The sequence below is a fragment of the Alosa alosa genome, chromosome 1, assembly GCF_017589495.1.
Source record: "Alosa alosa isolate M-15738 ecotype Scorff River chromosome 1, AALO_Geno_1.1, whole genome shotgun sequence".
NCBI classification, from domain to species: domain Eukaryota; kingdom Metazoa; phylum Chordata; class Actinopteri; order Clupeiformes; family Clupeidae; genus Alosa; species Alosa alosa.
Genome location: NC_063189.1, coordinates 46,556,539 through 46,580,746, shown reverse-complemented (window position 1 = coordinate 46,580,746; position 24,208 = coordinate 46,556,539). Strand labels below are relative to the sequence as shown.

The window sequence follows — 24,208 nt, the reverse complement described above, 5'->3', positions numbered from 1 at the left end:
AACAGCGGCACTCGGGGAGCAGTGAGGGGTTAGGTGCCTTGCTCAAGGGCACTTCAGCCGTTCCTACTGGTCGGGGATCGAACCGGCAACCCTCCGGTTACAAGTCCAAGAATACCTATACCAAGAATACCAACAATTTTTTCAATGTCTTTTTATGTCATCATATCACATTAACCAGTTGTTTTTTTCCCGGATTTCGGTTTGATCTCTCGTCCACCCGCCACACCAGACCCCCCTAAAGGTTAGGCCGGACACCATTTTCTGTGAATATCTCGAGAACCGTAGGGCCTAGGATGACCACATTTTTTGGTAAGGGGCCATTTCAATCTATCCCATGTACACTCATTTAAGGTATAGCGGCACCTTGTTAAAAATGAAAAAGCAAAAATGAGGCATTGTAATCGCAGGTATCTTTGGCTGGCATGTTCAAAACACACACGCACACACACCAGGGTTGTGCAAAATTCGAATTGCAATTCTGCTTCCTGTTTGCTACCTCAATTGAAATGCAAGGGAAATTCAAGAATTAAATTGGAATTTAAGATCCAGTTTCAATTCAATTCTGGAATTTTGCACAACCCTGACACACACACACTCACACATACACACACATATACGCACATATACACACGCGCATGAACGCACATACACAAATGCACACACATGCAGGGACACATACACAAAAACATACACACATACACACACACACACATACACACATACACAGGTACACACACACGCACGCACACAAACATAAACACACACGCACATGCACACACACACTGAGAGAAAGTGGAATAGAGTATTATGTCCAATATTCCAATATGTGGTTTAATGTTCTGGATTTCTCACTAGTACTGTAGGTCACTTTGACACTAAAAGTATGCTCCTGCATCGTGACCCTGTATGATATATCTGTACTGTTTTCCTAAACATGGATAATGTAAGGCATCAGGGTTTATATCACTTCTTGTTTTCTGTTTTATATCAAAAACCATTTGCATCATTGATTAGGGTAGACAGGATGGCTCCTGACTTTGCCACTGTTACTGTATGTTTATCTATCCTTTGCTGTTGTGTGCTTAAACCCTAACTATTTCCTTGTCTACAGCTAGTTAGAGCAGCTGATAGATCTTTAGGTGAAGTCATGCTTTCTCTCCCTTGATGCGCATCATTGTAAATAAACTCTGTTCCTGATTTTCCTCCCATTGGTTTGACTGGGTCTTCATTCATCTGTGGTACAGTATCAAAATTACCATCAACACGCACACACACACATAAACACACATGCATGCACGCACAAACACGCATAAACACACCCACACACATAAATGCGCACATGCACACATACACTCACACACACACCTAAAAAAATAGCAATATTCAGCATTGTTTAATATGCAAGGATACAGGATTCCTTCTTCAATGCAAATTTGGACTTTTTTGATTTTACAAATGAAATAAATAAATAAACAAAAATGGCATTGCCACAAAATAGTGTTTTGTGAAACCTTAAGAGGTAATCGTTAACTACAAACATTTGATCTAGCTCTGAATGAGCCTTCTACATCTGTCAACAGCTGGTTTTGCTCACTCTTACTGAGTATTAACTGCAGTTTGAATGCTACGTTCCTCACTGTATGTTTCTTCTCTTTCCAGAGATGTTCAATGGGATTCAGGGCTTGACTCATAGGTGGTCACTTTAGAGCAGTCCACTATCATCAAACCATTCTTAGATGTTTTTAGCTGTGTGTTTTTGGGTCCTGTTATCCTGTTTGAGGACCCATGACCTGAGTCTGAGCTCTCTGACACTGGGCTGTATGCTACAATTTTTAGTCCTGAGATTCTGTGTGTTCTGTGTGTTTTGTTTTCTGATGTGACTTGTCAAAAAGCTCCCCTTTCTTTTCTTCAATCCAAAGAACATTTCTCCTGAAGAATTCTGACAATATGCATCGTAGCCAATTCCACTACTCAAGGAGTCGACTGTTGTCCAAAAAGTGATCGATTTCTCTGGTCCATGTTCAATTAGGTACACACAATGATACCAAACTGCAGTCACTACTTTTTTCCATTTATATAGGCTAAATGACTAAAGACAATATCAAATACATCTGCAATACTAGTTAAGGTCAAACAAGTTTAAACATCACTATAATACAATCATTTATCATCTTTTTTAAGGGTACCTACAAATCTGTCAGGAACATTTTAGAATATATACATAAAATAAACACCAAATAATCTCTTTTCAAACTTTCTTTGCTTTACTTTATGAAATACCAAAGCCATGCAGACAGGGGTGCCACTAGCGGGGTGGGGGTGGGTTCTGACAGAGGGCCCCCAGAGAGTCCCCAATAATATTATATAACGCCTCATATACAACGACACATTTACACTAGACCGTTTGATCCGGATCCAAGTTCGTTTGGATCGATGGTTTAGAGATTTTGACTAATGTGAACGCAGTCCACCAAACCCAGGTCCAGACTAGGGTCCACTAGAAAACAATGGTCTGGGGTACGGTTTGTTAGAACTCCGATGCAGTTTAAATGCTATCTGTTCCAAAACCAGGAAATAAATGGTTGTTTTCGTGACATTGCCAAGCGATATTGGTAAATAGAAGCTAGTGTTTATGACATAAACAGACCCAGGTCAGCAAACAAAAATGTAATGTGAACAGAGACTAGCTGGGACAGGGCTAGCGGGGAGTAATCACACTCGGGTACTGTCCAGTTAAACGGACCCAGTGTGAAAGCAATCTAAGTATTCTTTCAATAACTTGTAAAAGTACCTACAAATTCAATCATGTCTGTATACAGTATGTGCAGACCTTTGAAAACTTTGTTGAGGGACATAACTAAAGAACCTACCAAATATCCTGGCAGGGTTATGAATTTTGAGCAGGCACTCTAGCCTTAAACTGCCAAGGGCATAAGGCTCATGATGAGATCAGCCAGCCGTTGATCCAGTCACTTTTAATGGATCAACACTCATTAGTGATGCCTCTAACCCAGTGGGAATGCCATTGAAGGTTTTCAGATCATCATAAACGCAGCTCATGCTAATTGCTCCTAGCTCACACGCACAGCATGTGGTGAGAGGCATGGCATATATCAATATTCCAGTGGCATGGCCAATTGTGGATAGCATTCATTAATGTGATGATCGAGGTGACCTTTTGTTTTATTTGTTTTTATGTCTCTATCTCTAATTATCCCACTTAGACTAAAGTATTTTCATATAAAGTTTTAGGAGATTTACTACTTAGCCCTACTGTAGCTCCCTGACCATCTAGCTCTAGAGAGTGTAGCCATCACTTCTAAACCATGGCAAATTGGTTTAGCAAGACCAAGGAGCTGGTGGTGGACAAAGCAGGAAGGCCCAACACAGAGGGCAACACAGGATATGAGGCCAGGGCTCTGAAAGGACATACAGTATGTTCTTGGTTGTTCTACTTTCTACAAAAGTAAACAAAACATTCAATAATTAATCTTAACTGGAACTGGATAAGCAGGACACACACTGGGACCAGACATATGGTATGCTGTAGATAATTAACCACTGATCACCTGGTAGGCCTCACCTGACTCATTTGCAAGACTTACAACAGACATACAGTAGGCTACAACACATTAAATAAGGAATAAGCATTTATATTACACTATATCACACTATAATTATATACAAACATATGTTCATGAACACCATTTGTTATTTCAGACAGTTGTCAACAAAGACAAAGCCAAATACCCTCCAATAATATTGGCTAATTAACTCAACTTCAACCCTGGAAGTTTGCTCTTGGGTGCTCCTTGTTGGTGCCCCCAATCCCAATCCTCCCCCACCTTTCTTATGCCCCTCCATAAATGCACAAATAGGCTGACACCAGACATAATTTCACTGCATTTCTTACTTCCAGTAACTAGATGAATTTGAATTTCCCCTGGGGATCAATAAAAGTATCTATCTATCTATCTATCTATCTATCTATCTATCTATCTATCTATCTATCTATATGCATGTGACAATAAACTTCCTTGTATCCTTGTATCCTTCAACCCTGATGAAGCTCATCTGCTGTTAATGTAACTCAGTGGCAAAGAACATTCCAACCAACACAGTCAGCTGGTTTGTGTCACATGTCTAAAAAGAATGTTAATGAGTCACACCCACAATTGTGACACAGTTCATAACTCATGGAAAAAACAGTGCATGCCAGAGTGCTAACTTGGCAGCCATGGGGGTAGGTTGATGAATAACTTGTAGGGTGCAATATACTGTCAGAATATTCTGTAAACTAGACAGATTAACTCATCATCCATTTTTTTTGTGTAATATATAATGTCAGTATGATCTATAGTAGTTTTACGACACACCTATGCTACCCTATTTGTGTTTAACAGACAGCATCTCCAGAGAAGATCCTGAAGTCTCTGCCAACACTCATTATTCCATATGGCTTAAAGAGTGTGTTAAAGGCTATCAGTCATGCAGTGATGGTGGAGGAGCCATCAAATATAGCTGAATACATGGCATTTTATTGCAATGAGCTTCTCTGCTTACGGAAAGGTGTGTTGCCCACGTGTGCATGTAAACAATGTCATTGTATGCTGGCTATAAATGGCTTGACATAAAGGACAAATACATGCTGAGTTTTATTATAGTATGTATGTGATAACTGGTATTTTTTGACAGAACACCCTGAGCTTTCCGTTCAAGATCTAACAGCTCTCCTGAGATTCATGAAAGGTATGTATGAAGTTTGGATTGCTGTCCTTTTAAAAATAGCTAATACATTGTGGAAAACATTCTTAAGCTATTGTAATGATTTTAGTGTATCAGAGTTTTTTTTTCTTCAAAGAAATGTTGGAGGAAACACCACTGGAATGAAGGCATTTGTTGTAACTGTATAGTTTCACTGTTACCTGTCCACAATGATAGTCTGCAGCATAACTATTGCTATTGATTAACCAGTGAAGTGGATACAAATGAGATGTAGCTGTGTACATTTCTTATCATACGGTCACGCTAGACACTATGAATAGCTTAGTCTTTATTCCATGTCTTTTCTTTCTCATATAGGACATTGTGTAGTAAGTTCGGCCAGTTTAGCACCTTGCCTCTCTGACGCCGTGCTAGATGAGATCCCGTATGCACGTCCCGTCCAAGTAGCATCCTTGCCTACACCTCCGACTGTGAATGCAGAACCTGTCTGTAGTTCAGACATTGCTGAAAATGCCCCGATTCGTTCGGTGTCAGGAGGTGCAGATGGTTCTTGGGACAGCATCCATGTTCCATGCCTGGAGACGGAGGCGCAGGGCACCCTCTCATCTGTCCAGTCAGCAGTGTTCCTGAGGGGACCTCTAGAGAAGGGGGCATCCAATGAAAGCTTAGTCTTGATCCAAGCAATGAGGCCTCCGTCCAAGCCCATGATCATTGTTCACTCAGACAACCTTCCTGACGTCATCGTTTTCCAAAACAGTGACCAGCGGCCTTGTCCCTCACCCGCCCATTCCAGTGTGGAAGCTTTGGAACAGAGACCTGATGGGTCAGGCTCTCAGACTAACGTTGGCCCTGATGTGGTGGTGTTTCACAAAGTGCCTTCAGTGCAGGATGTGACTGATTCACTGAATGACCTGGCTTCTCTAACCAATGAAAACACCTCATCAGAGCACGTTGGAGAGACGGAGATAACACATCTTTCTGAACAGGACACACCGTGTGCCCATGACACCTCAGTGAGTTCAGGCACACAGGAAACCATAAAAACCATCCAGTTAATGGAATCTTTCAGAATGGCAGACGAGCCTATGTTGAAAAGAACCCAAGCAAAACCCACAACTGCAGTCTCCATCAAGGCGGCCATTGCTGAGAGAGACAGGCTGATGAAGAAAATATTGCAGTCCACTCAGTTGAAAAAACAAACAGGTATGGAATACAGATACTTTGTGTATGACTACTCTGGTACAATAAACCATTGGATATACACTGTATGTTCAGTTGCATACACTGTATGATCCAGTTACTAGTAGCAGGTAGTAGCAGAGATTGTTGAATTTAGAGATGTGATGGTGTGTGTGTGAGGACTGAGCAGTTTGGTGTTTTCAGTGATCTCTACTTTCCCCAGATATTTCAAAGTCAAGAATAACAGGCATCACAGTATCGAGCAGCACTGGAGGATGCCCTGGACACCTTCAAAAAACTCTAGAGGCTAACGCTGGACATGCTAAAGCAGGTCCTCATTAAAATTAATCTTTTTTTTCTAATCTTTCATTTTCAAATTCAAATGATTATAGAGGTTACACATCTTGTGAAATATTTGTTCACTGTTAACATCCAGATGAGGCGCTACTGCAAGCTGTCACACTTGGGTTGAAGATGAACAGTCCAAATATAAACTTAGCACTTCAGAGTTCTGTTAACCAGGTCTGGACTCTCCACCAGATGACAGAGGAAACCGGAGCAAAGCAGCCAACTAGCAACCCCTCACCATCACAGCCCGACAGCTATGAATCCCCTAAGAATAAGGACCAAACAACCATGTCAGGAAATTATTCTCCTTCCTCTAAATCGGAACCATCGGAACCAAGTCAGGAGGAGAGAGGACAGTTACCCAAGCCATCTATCCTGTCTCACGTCCACCTCATCAACACTCCAAATTATGTTCTTGTGAATGACGAGGACGCTGAGAGGAAGGGAAACCAACCCAGTGACACATCTCCAAATACAAACAAAGAGACACCAAGATCAGGTGCACAAAGGAACTGGATCAAACAGTATCTGTCAATCTATTTTCCAGTAGACCCCTTCAGTAGTGATCCTGAGTGCAGTCGACCTCTGTTCTATCATGTGACTTCTGATCAAGGGAACACGGCCTGTTCACCAGTGATCGTCCGTGGTATCAATCCCACATACGCTGCCAGCAATGACCTAGACAATGTGAGGGAGTGCATACCAAGTGAACCAATGTGTCATTGGTCAATTGAAATTACTGTGAAAAAGTAGGTCCATATGTTCTGATGAAGTTATTTTTTCATAAATCTATAAATTACTGTCTGTAATTAATTCTGTAAACAATGTATTTAACTTAACAGGACAACAGGACAACAACCACCACAAGATTCTTCCTTGAAAAAATGAATACTTTATACACATGCACATACCCTGATACTATCAATAGTAATAATGCTTGGATAAATAAAAGCATAAGAAACTGAATGTTTTCTTGTTGTTGTTTAATCCGTGGAATGCTGAAAATGATCAAGCATGTCATGATGCACATGTGCTAGGCCTGGCCTGCTTGACAGAGGGTGTTGTCCAAGGTGCTGAAAAGCGAAAGTGTAATCAGTTATTCATTCAATCAGTACCCTACAGTAGGTGAAAGCAGTCAGACAGCCACACTTAATCGAATTTGAGTGAGTCGCCTGTTTGTAGGCTACATTTTCCTGTTTTAACAGTTAGAACCAAAGATTCTAGAACAGAGCTCTGTTCTAGAATCTTTGGTTAGAACCAATAGAGCGCTACAATCCACTCTGAAATCTTTGATCAGAACCACTGACCTAGAAACGTTCTTGTATGGCTCTGGTTAGAACCATGGTTGGAATTTTGTAGAACAACCGTATCACAGCGACATAAAATTGAAACATAAACAACAATGGTCAGGCAGTTAGCGAAGAAATGATCACGCTGGTCTTTTCATTATGTTCTATATTTCTAAAGGATATATCGACGTCTTCGAATGCTAAGGTTGCAGTGCTAAAAAGGCCTAACGTTTCTGCTTTACATAAGCATCACATTAAGGACGAGAAAGGATGTTAAAACAGCATGCTAACGTTGTCCCCAGCGGCCTTCCCACACTTCTGGAGGGGTTTTCTAAAGCAGCATTGAAGAAAAGACCGAGTAATCTTGGATTCTTTGCCTGGTACTACTTCACGGAACTGATGAAATACAAAGCCGGTAACAAAACCACATTAAATAGGCCTACATAATTTAAGGCAGCAGGACCCATGTTTAATCAACGTTAACTTTAGTTATTGTGAGTTACAGTTGCATAATGATAACGTTAACGTTAACGTTAGAAGCTATTGGATTTATCACAGTCTAGAACGTTGATCTGTCAGGCACCTGATTAGTTTGTGCAACCTGCTGATACTGTGATGTTGGTTTACAGAAAATGAATCATTTGACCTTAGAAAACTTGTGCGAGAATTCCACAACAATTTGGGTAGGTTGAATGATCTCTTTCAGTCAGGCTCAGCCATTTAATCTATTTCTACCATGTCAATCCAGTCTAAATAGATTTACTGACTGTGTGTGTGTGTGTGTGTGTGTGTGTGTATGTATGTATGTTCTTCAAAACAGCTGATCGAATAAGTGGAGATGGATTTGAAGAGGAGCTCAAGAAAGAGGGGTATAATGTCACCTCAAATGTTGACCATGAATATAATGAACTTTGCATCACTGGAGAAGTAGACTTGCTTTCATGGGGACATCAATATGATGACACTAACAACACGAACGGAGCAAAATCAAATGTACCACCAACTGCACCACCAAACTCTCTGGTCAAGAGTAATGATCCTGGAAGGGCTGCCGGAGACACCAAGCAGAAGGTTCACCCAGAGGGCAAACAAAACCTTAGTGCTGGGAGAAATACCTGTCCTTCAGAGCCATTCAAAATTATCAAAGGAATTGATGCCAGTGCCCAGTCTAAAATGCTGAATGCTTTGTTTGCCAACCAGATTGCTCAAGTGAAAAGCCAAGTGGATTCAGTCCCATTGTGTCCTAAAAGTTCTCTGTCAATACAAAAAGCAACTGACACAAGGACAAGACTTCCAGAATCTCCAAAACAGGCTCTGAATCAAGGGGCAAGAGGCACCGCTTGTGTCCATCCACTCAAAGATCCCCCCAGGAATCACACAAACACCAATGCACAGCATGAAGTGAAACCTTCAGCTTGTTCCACAGCGATGGCCGTCCAGACCAATCCAACTGGTGCCACAACAGGTGAGAGGCAGTTCATGAAAGGGGTGATTCTGTTCTCCCAGTGTGGGTATGTTCTCGCTGGGTAATTTTAGTGAAGCACACACATGGTGAGATATTTGTTCACATGGATAATGTACATATCTATTTTTTTGTTCTCAGACACTGTCACAGAGCAACTCTCCGTTCAGCTGAAGAAAAGTTCTTTGGGCCCCAGCGACGGCACCACGGAGGACAGAAAGAGGTGGGCTCCCTATGACAGCAGAGATGGGGACAGGCATCCCCCTAACAGTGCTCAGTCTCAGTCTCGCCTACAGCCGCAGCTACAGCAGCGGCCTGAAACTTGTACTGGCCCGGCTGGAACACACTGGTGCCAGCCACCTGAAGCCCACTACCATCGACCTCCCCCTCCCCATGGGCCCCTCTATGGGTGCTATCGACCGGGATCCGTGTGGTTCCCCCCTCCGCCACATTTTCCCCTTTACCATTTTTGGCCCCCTCAGGGGCTATACCCCTGGTGTCCTCCTTGTCCTTGTTTCATGTGGCCTAATATGGGAGCAGCAATGCCCAGGAGATGCCATGATGCCCCACCTGGCTATCCTCTGAGGGTGTGTGCTCCCAGCCAAGTCCCATCCGCTCCATGTCAAAATACCCCCAATAGTCCTGACTCCACCAGTTCCCCTGACCCTGTCTTGTTACCCGTGAACCAACAATCTCCCTCAGGATGTCCCAGGTCCCTTTACCCCCCTGCATTTGGCTGTGCTTCATATTACCCTGGACCCATGCCTCAGAGGGAGGGTGAAATGCCAACCTCTAACGCACCAAACAGGAGGTGCCCGTACAATCCAAATTGTCACATCCATCCCCAGTTTTAATCAGCAGGTACGATACAAGTACTTGTGCAAAACAAAAGAAGGTATAAGAATACTGAAGGCTTAATGTATGATGCATGTAGCCTATGTTTTCCCCCCTAATTGAATTAAGCATCCTAATCAAATTAATCTTAAAGTGTGCTTATGTGTTTTAAACCATCAATCATCAAATCATTAGTTAAACAAAATTTGTGATCCATTTAATGATACTAGTTATTAATTACAGACCAAATTTTAATGAGACATTTATTCGTTAGTTAGGCTAAATATGCCTCAGAGACCTGCTGTTAATTAGTTTTAATTGTTATAATTTAAAATTTAAATGCCCTCAATATACAGTTAAAAAGCAAAGCACTACAAAGCAGTAGGCTAATCTTTTCATATATTCTCTCAGTTTCTCTTACAGATCTAGTATGCAGAGATGGATTCAGAAGATTGTAAGAAGACAACTAGATAAAGACTTTTCTAATTAATATAATAAAGTATCTTATGGTGGACGGTCCGTGTAATGCTTTGCAGTGTTGTGTTCTATTTTCAGAATTCACATGAAAAAAATATAAAAATAGGCTTTAAAATATGTTATCTATTCTTTAGGACGGCACAGTAAAGGGGTTATTGATGCTTATTTTGATTTTCAATTGAGCACAGTTATGGTTTTCTGTTCAGACGTTAAGAATTGAAATAATGCGTAAATTTTCAATTTTCCATTTTTGCGCTTGTGGTTGGACTGAACCACAAGCACCGGGGGGAGAACACCATCTAGCTGGTCGACGAGAGCGCCGCCTGAAGTTCTTCGGGCTTTTTACTCATTACTTTATAGATTAATAAATAAAACTTCGCCGATTTTTGGGAGATGGGACGTTAAACATAACTTTCAACCTATGTTGAACATATAGTAGGCTATATTTGAATACCATGGCCATATGCCATAGCCTACCATAGCAAACAATTCACCAAAGCAGATTGCTTTGCCATCCGTCAGTTTAGGCTATACAGGCCCAGAGCAGTACAGGCCTATTCATGGGTTTCATCAGGTCCCTTTCCACAGGTGTATACATGCACCTTGATTATGAATGCAGACTGCATGGTGCTTGATTAATACACGTGTAAAGGGACCTGATGAAACCCATGAATAGGCTACCCCAAGCACTGTTTGACATGGGGCGTTTTTGCTTATTTAACACTTTAAACGAAGACACAACAGTGAATAATTTACCAGTTTATCCATTTATTAATTTCAACAGCAAATAGCCTACAGTACATTGGCCTGTAGGCTACTGCGGCTCAAGTCCATTGGTAATGCTCATGTACGTCTCCAAAGCCTCCCAGAACAGCTCTTCTCTACCTATGAGAGATGAGTAGAACAGTAGGCTAGCCTACTCATAAGTGTCAGGACGCAGCAATGTCTCCCTCTGCATCTGAAGTTCTGGTCTCGAGCTGACATTATCAATCACTTGGCACCTTGATGCAAGCTGAACTGTGTTTGATAGCCCTCCATCTCTACATCCGCTGATAAAATGGGATCACCAACACTGCGCGCTCTGTTATATGTAGGCCTATCAGGTCACCCCACTACGCTTGTGGTTCAGCCCAACAAAAACGGTAAAATAGGCAAAAATCCAATATTAACTGAATTTTACGTTTGTTTCCAATCCAGTTTCTGTTTTTTTCTTTATCTTGTGTGACTAATGACAAATGTAGAAAATAGCAGCAATTATCTATTTGCTGACCAGTAAAAAAAAATTTAAATTGGATTATTGAACACATTTTTTATTTGGATGGATGGAGCAAATAGAACAAAGCACTGCAAAGCGTTACACGGACCGGGGACATCAACCTTGCCTTTATTTTTATTCGACTAACCTCTTAAGATAAACAATGTGATTAGATAGACCATTACAACAGGGATTCAATGAAATCATTGGATAAAAGCATAAATAGCCTACATTTGCTTCGCAGGCGAATTTCGTTGATCAACGACTGGGATTGTGACGTAGGCGATGGTGACAGATTTATAAATGAATTCTATCTGGAGGAATCTAACGTTAGTGTCCTGTGGTCCTCGCTGGGTTAGCTCGTCCTGTCAAAGTAGGCCCATGCCATTATGTTCAGTAAAATACATTCCACGAATTATTACTTCTAAATATTTAGTTATTGGTAGCCTACTGACGGTCAGTGATGGCCAAACGCTGCATAAAGTCGTGTGATGAAGGTCTATGTGTGGTAGGCCTAATGCGTTTACTTTTTTCGATACTAATTTCCCAGATGGCGTGCTGGAATGTCTGCCGCCCGACGCTCTTGATTCCGTATGGGTTGAAGAGTATCCTGGAATGTGCGTGTCGTGCGATAAAAATTGAGGAACCACAGCATATACAACAGTTTATCGCTGCGTATTGCAAGGACCTCCTAATGCACAGAGACCGTAAGTCGTGTAGGCTAATGGCAACAAATACTGTAGGCCTATAAAAAGAGCGGTTCCTTTTTATACTATTATCCTACATCAGTGAACTACAGCATGGCTACTTAGGCCTAATGAAATTTCTTTGTTTGCACAAATTACATTCAGATGCCCCTTCCCACGACCTTCATCAAGTCATACATCTTTATCAGAAAATGCGAGGTAAGATGACATTTTTCACTAATGACGTTTTATTACCTTAACCCTTTATTTGATAGGCCTTTTCCTCATTACATATTGCATTTTTAAATTAATGGCTGATATTGAAGACTTAGAGCCTTCTTGTGAGCAATATTACAGTTTTGTTACATGTTCAATATCAATCTCTGACTGTAATTCTCTTCTCTTTCTCCATCCCGTCATTTCTGAGTCCTACATCATTTATGATTGGTGCATGCATTAGTTCTTTGAGACATTTACATTTTTTTGTATTTTTAAAGCTGTTTTTACACATAAGAAACGTTTTTCATGTTAATTAGAGCGTGGCCAAGTTCAGATGAAAAGTTGGCGAGATTCTCCAGATCAGGCCATGTTACCCTGTGGGGAGCCTGCAGAGATGTGTCAGGACCTTCTCCCCACTGAGTCAACCAGTCTTGTTAGCTGCCGTCTGGCGGATGATGCCTTGGATATCAGTCAGCGGATAGATGTTCAGCCCTCCTTGGCACAGCCTAAGAGTCCAACCAGCCCTGCTGACCCTCCTTTAGCTAGGGTTCAGTCAGCAGTCTTCCAGAGGGTTCCATCAACAAGCGACTTCCCCGAGGTCCAGGAAACTGTTCTGATTGAGTCTGCAATGGCTCCTTCTGCCGATGTCATCGTAGTTCACTCAGAGAAACTTCCAGATGCGATAGTGTTCCAACTTGACAGCCGCCCCACTTCAGCTTCCTCTGTGAGGTTCAGTGTCACCAGCACACCCTCTGTGACTGACATGGACGGGACAGAGGAGTGTGCTCTCGAGATGGACTCGGGTGGAATGGTGGTGTTTGAAAGAGTTCCGTCCAAGGAGGATTGTCTTCCTCCACAGTCTGCAGTGGATATAGAATCTGGTGAGCTGCAGAATTCAGAGATTGTAGACAAGCCTCTCATCCCAACAGCACAAGAAGAGAACTCAGGGGACATGGAGAAACATGCAGAAACACTGAAAATGGCAGGTAGGCCTTTGAAACACACACACACTCTCCCTCTCTCTCTCTCTCTCTCTCTCTCTCTCTCTCTCTCTCTCTCTCACACACACACACACTCCCTCTCTCTCTCTCTCTCTCTCTCTCACACACACACACACACACACACACACCTGCTCACTCATCTGCACAAGTTTCTACAATATTAGTTATAGTTATTAGTCTTCCTAATAAAAAGCTTGATTTGAAGCTGATTGTTGAAGTCCTGAAGCTGATTGTTGTCCTTCAAAGCATCTCAAGAATCATTTAAGATTATGGGCGTATCATCAAAACGCAGCCTGGTCAAAGTATTCTCAGCACATTTGATGAAAACTGAGGATAGTGTTGAAAAAGTGGATGACCAGTCAGAGCAGTCAGACAGAGACACGTCACCCAGAATATCTCCAAAGACCTCTATAACAGGTATGTTTGTTTGTTAATATGCATGGTGCAAGTAAATATTATGTACACTCCATAATGAGTTGACCTGTTGATATGTTTCACAGTCATAGAATGTCCACCTGAACCAGCAAAAAATTATATCACAACTAGTGATATTGAAGGTCCAGCTGAACAAGCAGCTGACAGTTCAGCAAAGCCTGGTTCACATCCGATGAGCTCGAATGATCTGTCTGACGAGTCTGAAGATAAACAAAAATCACTGATGGCAGAAACAGTGGGCCGGGCTGATTCAGCTGACAAATTCAAATCCATGGTAGTACAACTGTCAGAAGAGTGTGTAGCGGAGGTTGTTGGGGTATTGGAAGGTAACAGAGAGTCTTCTGAAAGTCTACCAAATGATGGAGAGATAACTGAAAGGGACACTCCTCCTAGAATATCTCTAGAGAGAGTAGCTGAGTCAGGTAAGGTCCTTTGGTGAATTACTGTAAGTGCTGTTGTCATGTTTGTTGGAAGTGCTTCTAAGATCAGTTACAGACTAACTTCACCATTTCAAGGTGTGACTGATGTGGATGGAGACATGAGGCAGGCAGGTGTATCACAGGATGTTTCTCCAGACCCTTTTTGTTTAGCAGGTAAATAAATAAATAAAGGTAATGCTAAATAATCATTGCTATCTAATCATTACGATCTACTATCATAAAAAAAAAAAAAAAATATATATATAAAAAAATATATAAAAATTGCACGTTACATTGTTATAGATTAATTTTACACCACAAAATTATGTCAAACCGCATTTACACTGATAGTACTATCAGTGTAAATGCAGTTTGTACTATCAGTGTAAATGCAGTTTGATATGATTTTGTGGTGTAAAAATAATCTATTGCAATGTAACGTGCAATTTTTATATAATTTTTTAAATATTTTTTTTATTTTTTATATCATCATATGTCATATGGCAGGAAGAGAGTATTTAACTAGAAAACATTTGTCTTACAGAGACACCTCAGACTGTTATGTCTGAGGCTGAAAGTGTGTCTCCTCTCAGCACTGTGGAGACAGCTGACATCCACACATTGAAAAATGTGACATCTGTGGGAAGTCCTGTTCAGATGAACCTGAGTGAGATGGCTGATGCAGACCATTTGAATGTAGTCAAGGAAATGCGTGAGTTTTCGGCATTCGACAACTCTGAACTTCCACCTTTCAGACAACATCAACCTGAGGAAACATCAGACTCGGTCGATGAGCACACTAGTCTGACCAGCACTGCTGATGAGGATGATCTGAATGCAAGCAACACTGCATGCATCCCATGTGAGACTGTTTCACCACTCTGCACTGTACAGAGAGATGAAAAGACAGAAGCACAAGAACCATCTGTGGAAGATGCTCTCAATTCTAATACTGCATGCATCCCGTGTGAGACAGTTTCACCACTCTGCACTGTACAGAGAGATGAAGAGACAGAAGTACAAGAACCATCTGTGGAAGATGCTCTCAATCCTGCTACTGCTGTAGAATTAGTATTACTAGCTGAAAGTTCTGGAAGTGACAACACTGAATGTCCGGAAAGAGCAGAGAACATGCTCCAAGAGAATGTGGAGTCTGCAACACCGATATGTTGTGGAACGTACACCACAGAGAGGTTAGTTTCAGAACCAGTAGAGGAGAACATGGACAGCACGACTGTTGTCACCAGTTCCTGTGAGCAGAACATGAGTAAGATTACTGAGACAGCACCAGTTCCACAGACACTGCAGACAGATGCATCACCCATACTTTCTCCAGTCACTTGTCTTGAACCAGGTAATACTCATAAAATGGTATTCATGGTATGCATAGACTCGGAATAAATGCATTTAGGATTTTATTCAGAAGTAGTAATGGCACAACACTTACTTAATCTGGAGCATTACTGGTGACATTAATGTTTATCCACATACATAGTTATTAATAATGTTTTGGTTGCTGTTGCAGAGGTACCTCAGACTGCACTATTGGAGTTAGAGCTTGTTTCACCTCTCCCTATTGGGCTGGCCAGAGAAGAGGCAACAGCACTGCAGCCATCTGTTGATGGAGCTTCTTGTACCTCATCTGTGGTTAATGACAAAACTAATTCTTCTGACAGTGAAGGATTCCTGTTAAAGAGTGGACTACTTGAAAGCTCAGAAACGGAAACCTTTGATAGGATTGAAATAGAAGGAATTGTTGTCCCCAAGGACTTGGAGGCAGTTTCGACTGGACGTTCGGGAGACGTCACAGAAGAATCTCCATGCCAGCCGGCAGAGGACAGTGTAGACCACAGAGTGTCCTTTCCCACCGTGTCCAGTCAGGCAACAGTGAATGACAACACAGGGACAGATGATTTAAGCTTGACCACAGGGACATCTGATTCTGTTGTTGACATCTTAGAGCCGTCACCCCTCAAACAAGTCCCCTCTGAGGAGAGAGGGCTTGCAGCCGATGCACCTGCTCAGATATTCACCACTACTACCACTGAAGAAAATCCAGACGTAGTAGAGGCCACCGATTCAACTAATATAACATTGGCTGCAGTTCCCAGTCAGGAGGGGGACATGAGTAGATCCAGAGGAACAACAGACAGGGGGACTTCCCCTGGAATACCACCAAGAACCTCCTCTGTGTTAGGTAACACTACCCCCTGGCAGCATCATACACAGAACGTCTAGCAGTGTCTTTTGGAACCATCCAACTGGATAAATGATATGGCTGCATGCAACTATTCATTCTAAACTACATAGTGTGACCCATAATCAAGATGATGAGCATTTACAACGAGCCCATATGATAGGAGGATTCCAAATTCCAGATATGGTTTTATTTGCTGTGGCGTGTTTGTTGTTGCAGGCTGTGTGCATGCCAGTATTCAGGTGTCATGTGTGAGTGTGGACGAGACAGCCAGAGACATGCAGGGAGATCAGAACCCTGCCTCAGGCAGCCAGCTCACAGCCCCCCCCTACGCTGGAGACGAGACAACAGCTCCACCAACAAAGAGCATACAGACTGAAATTGTACAAGGTAGAGAATGGTTAACCCACTGGGGCGCATCTTGATAATTCTCTCAGATCTCACCTGACAGTCATATTCATACATGATGATCTAAGGACAATTGGAATACCTCCATTGCTGTAAGATGGTGTGTTAATTGAGTGATTTGGTTTTGGAAAATGGCTGTGAAACTATTTCGTTTTACTGAATGTTGCTTTTCAGCTGAGGAGCAGCAACAACACACTGAGGATGCAGTGACTGGACGAGGAACTCCCGTCGACACCGTCTTCAAGACCTCGGTCGATCAGATGTGGACTTTGTACCATCTGCCCCATAGCAGCGACGAGGGCACTCTCTGCACCCAGGTCCTGTTCCAGCCGCCCTTCAATGGCAGCGCCTACATCCGAGCCTTCGGGCCTGGGCACGTTCTCATGGCCGAGAAGTCTCCCCAGCCCTCCAGTCACAACCTCCAACAGGACCCTGGATGGCCCCGAGAGAGCACCGTCCAGGCTGCTGACCACCCCCAACACCAAAAAAGAGCCCAAGACGTGGCCCCCTCAGCTAAGGCCGCCACTGCTGCGGACTCAGTTCGCCCTTCAGCCTCCTTCCCAGACACAGACACCGTGGAAATCAGTCTGCCCAATTTCCTGTTGTGCACCGATGACAGGACGAAGCAGGAGACTGCTCTCCTGGGGGCCCCCGGGGGCGCCTCGTCGGCTGTGAGGGTGAGACGAGACGACGTGGCGGGCATCCTGTCCCTCTCCATCCCCTCGGCCAGCCTCAGTGGCTCTCAGGGGGGCAGCGGTCAGGCCCAGTTCCTGCAGCTCATCACCGAGGAGGGCCGTACCGTCTATTCGCCTGCCGTGGTCCGCATTGCCACACACCATGCTGACCAGAGCAAGTAGAAGTGGGAGATTATACGCACCAAGATGGACACATATTTGCCAGACTGAGCCTGAACAGTCAATAAAGCTGATATGGATATAGATGCATTATTTGTTGTTCTTTAGGGCTTTTCAGAAATTGCTCGTCAAATTCAATGAGAAGACAGAGATATAAAGTTAATATTAAGCCTTTATTTAGCAACAATAGAAATGCTTTTTACTTTGTTTTCATGATATTGACAAAGAATGACATAAGTTAAGAACAAACACGCATCAGGCCACGACGGCCTAATCTAATTTTTATAGTACAATTTTTATGAACACTTTACACAGCAGCTACATGTCAAGAAATAGAGGAGTGCTGTCAGTGTACAGATGAGCCACCAGGGGGAGTCAGCAGAAAGCTGTGTGTGCAATACATGTTTGCATAGTAAAGGTAGAGCTGAGTCTAGATACAGGCAGAGAAGTCAATTATTATTACTTTTGGGGGTGTTATGGGAGTCATATTTTAGTTGGCATTTCATCCCAATATCTTATACAGCTGCAGAACTTCATGTGGCAAGTGGATAGCATGTCAAGTTACAGCTTCATGACTTCTTTAGGTACAGTTCATAACAAGTGTTCTCTATTTAATAATATGATGGTGTTGACAAATCTACAGCATTTCCAGATGCTCTAAGCACTTTGGGATCTGCACCAAGCATATTTATTTCTTTATCAATGAGATTTTTAAGGACTTGACTAAAAGCTGACATTACAGATGTGTAAGAGGTTCAAAGTGATACATACTTTAGAATAAATGTAATGATGCACCCACACACGTCTGCACATAAACACACGCAGTCACACACACAACTCTCATCTTAAACTGCACTAAACAAATAAAGTAGTCAACAAATATTAACTGTGTGCCACTGGACAAAAAGTCATTGTAGCTAGGGCAAGACTCTAAGCTTCTCCATTTATAAATTAACTGTGTGCATGCAGCGTTAAATACATTTGAAAAAAAAAACATTCTGAGACAGTGCTGACTACAGTCAGCCTATAAAACTAGCACTTGCTAATTAACTCCTTTCAGGAGAATATATGTGAAGATATACAGTCAGAAATACATACATCTATGAAATCTAGTAGCAATGTTGTTTTAAAAGTTCAGAGTTTGACAACAGTCTGATGAGCTGCAGTAACAAGTCTGTCACCTTTTGTCAAATGGCATATACAGAGGAGAGAGAGAGTTCAAGTAAAAATGTCTGGTACTGTACAAATAATCCCTGTAGTATGTAGGATGAAGAGAATATTGAGAAGGAAATAGAGAAATAATGGATCACATTCTACTGAAGTCATTTCAAAAATAAGAAAAAAAGTCAAATAAATACAAATAAAAAGCAAGCAAAACCTATAGCAGTCTGTAGTTTCAGAACAGACCTATTTTAGGAGATAAATGCAAATTTACTTGGTCAATTACTGTTCACAGCAAAATCACACTGAAGGCTCAATGTTTGTGCTTTAAGGAAGACCATTATAGGCTATGGATGGTGTGCATGGTTCTTCACTCTTGCCAACCATAAACCAGCTACGGTCTAACCTTCACAGGTTCCCCTCGCCTGAGTTGATCTGTTCAGCCGGTCAGATATCTCTCTTTCATCCACTCTCATTATTTTCCTGACCAGCCAGCCATTGTACATCCTCACATAATGTCCTTCCCCGAATAAACAGCTATCTAACCTCCAAGGCCTTCCCAGGGCAACTTTCCACACATACTGTAGATATAGACAAGAACAAAGACGGCACTGAGTTAGAGTTGGGACGTGTGTGAACAGAGTGGACGCCCTTACACCATGGGGGGAGGTAATTAGTAGATGTCCGGGAGCTGAGAGTAGTCCCTGTCCCAGTAGCCGCTGGAGTAGAGCCAGTCCGGTGCTCCATTGTGAGGGTTTGGTCCCTGATGAAACCACCTGGGAACCACATGAAATAAAGAGGGAGAACAAAACAGATACAGACTGTTAATTTGATGGAGATGGAGAAAAGTACATTGTTTGCTATGCATGCTGAAACAGAGCCCACACAAAAGCACACTGTGAAACAAACACAAACAGCAGAAGGATTACTTTTCATTAAAAGCTTGCAGTTCATTTGCTGTCCTGAGGGGGGAGCTACAGAATTCTAAATTCACACTATTAGACACTGCAATCAAGTCTAGGTGGAGCTCAAAATGACTGTAGATGTCAAACCTGGGGCCCAGGGCAGGATGACTTCTCAGACCCATCAGAACAGACAGCCAATGCAAGACAGGATGATACAAGACAAGAACTGAGCTGCTGCTGACATGTAATATTACACTAATCCACACATATACCTCAGAAACTCACACTACTGGAACAATTTATTGTTCACTTCAAGTAGATGTGTCTATAGTATGATCATTTGTGATGTACTAATAGATAATTAAAGGATAAAATGAAGTAATAATAACAACAATGTTGTCACGTTCAGCATGATAAACTTGGATTCATGTGAGCATGCCAAAGCCATTTCTTACTTTGACTTTGAATTGTTTGTTGCTTCAAGTCTCTTAGATTAGATTCAACTTTATTGTCATTGTGCAGAGTACAAGCAGACAACAAAAAGCAGTTTCCCACTGCTCGTGTGTGTGATGACGTCAAAAACTCGCCTCAGTCTAAAGCGCCCCACCCAATAACAACACAGCCACACTGACCTGGTTTTCCAGTCGTCGTTGGATTTGGAGCGGGTTTTCCGTGCAGCTCGCTGTTTCTCCTCCAGCCGCTTCTTCTCGGCACTGGCAAGATCTGAACAAGCACCAAGCATCAAGCCCGGATTGAGTTGATCAATCAGGATGTGACTGACACATGCATTTACACGTCATTCATAACACTCCTTATAGAACACATAAATCAGACATTAGACATGCATACGAATATCGCTACCTATGTCTCCGTTCTCCATTGCACGGATGTCTGGTCGGAGGCGGCAGTCTGTACTGGGCAGGACTCCCTCCATTTCCTTCTCCAGCTCATTCAGTTGCATGGCAAACGTTGAGAAAGCGTAGAACTGTGGAAAAGTATGAGTGACTGACAGAACCTCAATCAGCCTCTAGTTGCTAAATCTATTATTTAGCTAATATACAATAATCACAAACACAATGAAAACCAGAACATGTTTGTCACTGACACAAGACACAGAGGATGCTTAGTTGTTGTCAGGGTTCTCACTCTAAGACAAATGTAAAATTCCATGACTTTTCTCTGACTTTCCCTGACAAAAAATCTGAATTTCCATGACCTACTATATAATAAATGGTACAATATACAGTACCACCAAAGATTTCAGAACAGTCGCGTAGCGTTCAATAATCTTTTACTTTTTTAGAGTGGGAGATTAATAAATGGGCATTGAATAAACAAAGTTGGACTAACCACAACTACAAGCAGTAAAGCTATAGATATACAGATATACACCAATTCTGAGTGGAAATATATTTGTATTAATGTATTTTGGTACATTAAATTTTGAACTGCTACAAAATTCCATGATATTCCATGACTTTGCCCCCGAAATTATAAAATTATAAGACTTTCCATATCTGGAATAGACTTTCCAAAATTCCATGATATTCCAAAAATTCCATGACCCGTAGGAACCCTGTGTTGTGGACAGTAAGAGTGGTCTGTGCCTCTCTTGGTCAGTTAGGGGCTCCGTGTGAGCGGATCACCTGGGCTGAGTTCTCTGGGCGGGGGCATATTCTCCAGATGAGCTCGCTGCCGGGGATGACCTGCACCGTCTCTGCGTCGGGGACGGGCATCTCCTCCGGCTCTTCGTCCACAGTGTTCTGGAGGCACAGCAGAGGAGCACCACACCAGGATAATGTGCTCACATAAGTCAAGTCAAGTCATATTTATTTATATAGTACACTTAAACGCAATGTCATTGACCCAAGATGCTCAGAAATAAAATAAACAGTAATAAAAACAAAAATAATGACATAAATGACAAAACATAAAAATAAATAAATGAAAAAAAATAAATAAATAAATAAATAAATAAATAAATAAATAAATATAATAATAATAATAATAATAATAATAATAATAATAAACAGATTATGATTGTAGATAAAAATAAACATATGGTTACTGAAACTACTACTACTATAGGCCTAGAGAAAGGTGTACAGTAAAGTTAGATGCCAGTTAATATAATGCAAAAAAGAAATAGAAATAAGATTAAAAAATAGAAAATAAAAAAACAAACAAGGGGAGAAATTAATGGACATTATAGGCCAAAGAAAATAGATGGGTTTTTAGATTTGATTTAAAACTACTGATGGTGGGACAGGACTTAATTTCTATAGGGAGATTATTCCAGAGTCTAGGGGCAGCAACAGAAAAAGCTCTATCAGCTTTAGTTTTAAGGGTTGCCTTTGGGACTGATAGAAGTTGTGAGGAAGACCTCAGTGGCCTAGAAGGACAGTAGGGACTTAAAAGGTCACAGATATACTGTGGTGCCATTCCATTTAGGGCTTTGAAAACAAAAAGTAAAACTTTAAAATGAATTCTGTATTTGACAGGTAACCAATGGAGTTGGGCCAGCACAGGACTTATGTGCATATGTTTCTTTGTTCCAGTAAGAAGCCTAGCTCCTGCATTTTGGACTAATTGAAGTCTAGCAAGGGTAGATTGGTTCAGACCTAAATACAGAGTTACAATAGTCCAGCCTAGATGTAACAAAAGCATGCATTACAGTTTCTAAGTCAGTATATGAGAGCCAGGGCTTTAATTTAGCTATTTGTCTTAGTTGAAAAAAGCTTCCCTTAACCACACTACTGACTTGCTTATTAAAATTCAAAGAGGAATCTAGGAAAACACCTAGATTTCTGACCTCACTGTGGCAATTTACAGCCAGTGGCCCAAGTGCATTTCTTATCTTAGGAACAGAGCTGAGTGGAACAAAAATAATTATCTCTGTTTTCTTTTCATTAAATTGTAAGAAATTTGCAGCCATCCAACTCTTTATGTCATTAAGGCAGTTAAACAGGCTTTCCAAGGTGCAGGAACTTTCGGCTGTTAATGGCAGATAGAATTGAGAGTCATCAGCATAGCAGTGATATTGAATGTTATGTTTGTTAAAAATGGAGCCAAGAGGCAGCATATAGAGGGAGAATAGCAGAGGGCCTAAAATGGAACCCTGAGGGACACCACATTTGATAGGAGCAATGGACGAAGAGCAATTACCTAATCTTACAGAGAATGTTCTATCATTCAGATATGATGTGAACCATTTCAACACCACCACTTGCAGACCAACTTCAACCTCCAGACGTTTTAACAGGATGCTAAGGTATCAAAAGCAGCACTAAGGTCAAGAAGTGCTAAGAGGGCACAAGAACCATTATCTACTGAGCAAAGAATATCATTCTGCACCTTAAGAAGAACAGATTCGGTGCTATGAAGTTTTCTAAAACCTGACTGAAATTTATCTAGGATGTTGAAAGCATTCAAATAAGAAGTGACCTGAGAGAGAACAACTCTCACTCACACACACACACACACACACACACACTCACACACGCACACACAAGAACCAAACTGACTTAATTGCTAGTGCCCCATATCTAATACACTGCAACTAACCAAGATTAAGATTACCGGTAGCTTGTTTTAAGCAAATTTGGTTGCTAGTGCAAATTTGTTTGTCTTGATAAGACGTCTTAAAATTAGTCTCCAATGAAACTCCAATGAAATTAAGTCAAATGATTTTAAGAGAAAGTGCAAGGTAAGTGTCTTTATACTAGAAACAATACCAACTAGATTTTTGATCTTAATATAAGAATTGTTAGACAAGATTTGTAAGATTTGTTAGACAAGCAGTGTTTGCAGTGGATAAGCAGTGGTGGATAAGCAGTGTTTGCAGTGGATAAGCAGTGTTTGCAGTGGATAAGCAGTGGTGGATAAGCAGTGTTTGCAGTGGATAAGTAGTGTTTGCAGTTGATAAGCAGTGTTTGCAGTTGATAAGTAGTGTTTGCAGTTGATAAGCAGTGTTTGCAGTTGATAAGTAGTGTTTGCAGTGGATAAGCAGTGTTTGCAGTAGCGGATAAGCAGTGTTTGCAGTGGTGGATAAGCAGTGTTTGCAGTTGTGGATAAGCAGTGTTTGCAGTTGATAAGTAGTGTTTGAAAGTTGACTGAAAGCCTGAAAGTTGTCGGTTCAATTCCCGGCTACCACCGTTGTGCCCTTGAGCAAGGCACTTAACCCCAAGTTGCTCCAGGGACAATGTGATCCCTTGTAATATAGCTGACATATGTAAGTCACTTTGGTCAAGAAGTGTCTGCTAAATGTAATGTAAATGTAAAAAAAATGGATAAGCAGTGATTGCAGTGGTGGATAAGCAGTGTTTGCAGTGGATAAGCAGTGTTTGCAGTGCTG

The 24,208-nt window shown here is 41.7% G+C and overlaps 4 protein-coding genes and 1 pseudogene across 8 annotated transcripts in view; 3 read left to right on the top strand and 2 right to left on the bottom strand.

Moving 5' to 3' along the window:
• Nucleotides 1–4,206: 4,206 nt before the first annotated feature.
• Nucleotides 4,207–7,216, top strand: LOC125305128. Its single transcript, XM_048259775.1, has 7 exons — nucleotides 4,207–4,243; nucleotides 4,404–4,569; nucleotides 4,696–4,749; nucleotides 5,083–5,928; nucleotides 6,128–6,235; nucleotides 6,341–7,001; nucleotides 7,095–7,216. The coding sequence occupies exons 1-7, from the start codon at nucleotides 4,238–4,240 to the stop codon at nucleotides 7,138–7,140; spliced, it is 1,887 nt and encodes a 628-aa protein (XP_048115732.1). The 5' UTR covers nucleotides 4,207–4,237; the 3' UTR covers nucleotides 7,141–7,216.
• Nucleotides 7,217–7,620: 404 nt separating this feature from the next.
• On the top strand, nucleotides 7,621–10,351 carry LOC125305375 (pollen-specific leucine-rich repeat extensin-like protein 4). 2 transcript variants are annotated; one of them, XM_048260180.1, is made up of 6 exons: nucleotides 7,621–7,956; nucleotides 8,171–8,224; nucleotides 8,362–8,612; nucleotides 8,742–9,006; nucleotides 9,145–9,864; nucleotides 10,249–10,351. In XM_048260180.1, exons 1-5 carry the CDS (start codon nucleotides 7,812–7,814, stop codon nucleotides 9,855–9,857), a joined length of 1,428 nt encoding a protein of 475 aa, XP_048116137.1. In that variant the 5' UTR covers nucleotides 7,621–7,811; the 3' UTR covers nucleotides 9,858–9,864; nucleotides 10,249–10,351. The 2 variants fall into 2 exon arrangements, with proteins under 2 accessions (XP_048116137.1, XP_048116058.1); XM_048260101.1 differs by having other exon boundaries at nucleotides 8,362–9,006.
• Nucleotides 10,352–11,799: 1,448 nt separating this feature from the next.
• LOC125304529 (putative GPI-anchored protein pfl2) lies at nucleotides 11,800–17,872 on the top strand. The gene is made up of 11 exons (XM_048258939.1): nucleotides 11,800–11,942; nucleotides 12,120–12,276; nucleotides 12,421–12,474; nucleotides 12,792–13,460; nucleotides 13,722–13,892; nucleotides 13,976–14,332; nucleotides 14,426–14,503; nucleotides 14,874–15,683; nucleotides 15,855–16,526; nucleotides 16,746–16,916; nucleotides 17,109–17,872. Exons 2-11 carry the CDS (start codon nucleotides 12,120–12,122, stop codon nucleotides 17,789–17,791), a joined length of 3,822 nt encoding a protein of 1,273 aa, XP_048114896.1. The 5' UTR covers nucleotides 11,800–11,942; the 3' UTR covers nucleotides 17,792–17,872.
• Nucleotides 17,873–17,942: 70 nt separating this feature from the next.
• Nucleotides 17,943–24,208, bottom strand: part of LOC125304795 (oxysterol-binding protein-related protein 1-like) — a 29,545-nt gene continuing 23,279 nt past the window's right edge. For 2 of the 4 annotated variants that reach the window (XM_048259331.1, XM_048259398.1), the window contains exons 24-28: nucleotides 21,501–21,617; nucleotides 20,716–20,839; nucleotides 20,487–20,577; nucleotides 20,002–20,022; nucleotides 17,943–19,725 (exon numbers count right to left, since the gene is read on the bottom strand). In XM_048259331.1, the coding sequence (XP_048115288.1) occupies nucleotides 19,623–19,725; nucleotides 20,002–20,022; nucleotides 20,487–20,577; nucleotides 20,716–20,839; nucleotides 21,501–21,617 (456 nt within the window). In that variant the 3' untranslated portion in view covers nucleotides 17,943–19,622. The remainder of the gene's footprint in view (nucleotides 19,726–20,001; nucleotides 20,023–20,486; nucleotides 20,578–20,715; nucleotides 20,840–21,500; nucleotides 21,618–24,208) is intronic. The other 2 variants (XM_048259479.1, XM_048259557.1) reach the window with 1 other exon arrangement.
• On the bottom strand, nucleotides 22,051–23,656 carry LOC125305499 (annotated as a pseudogene).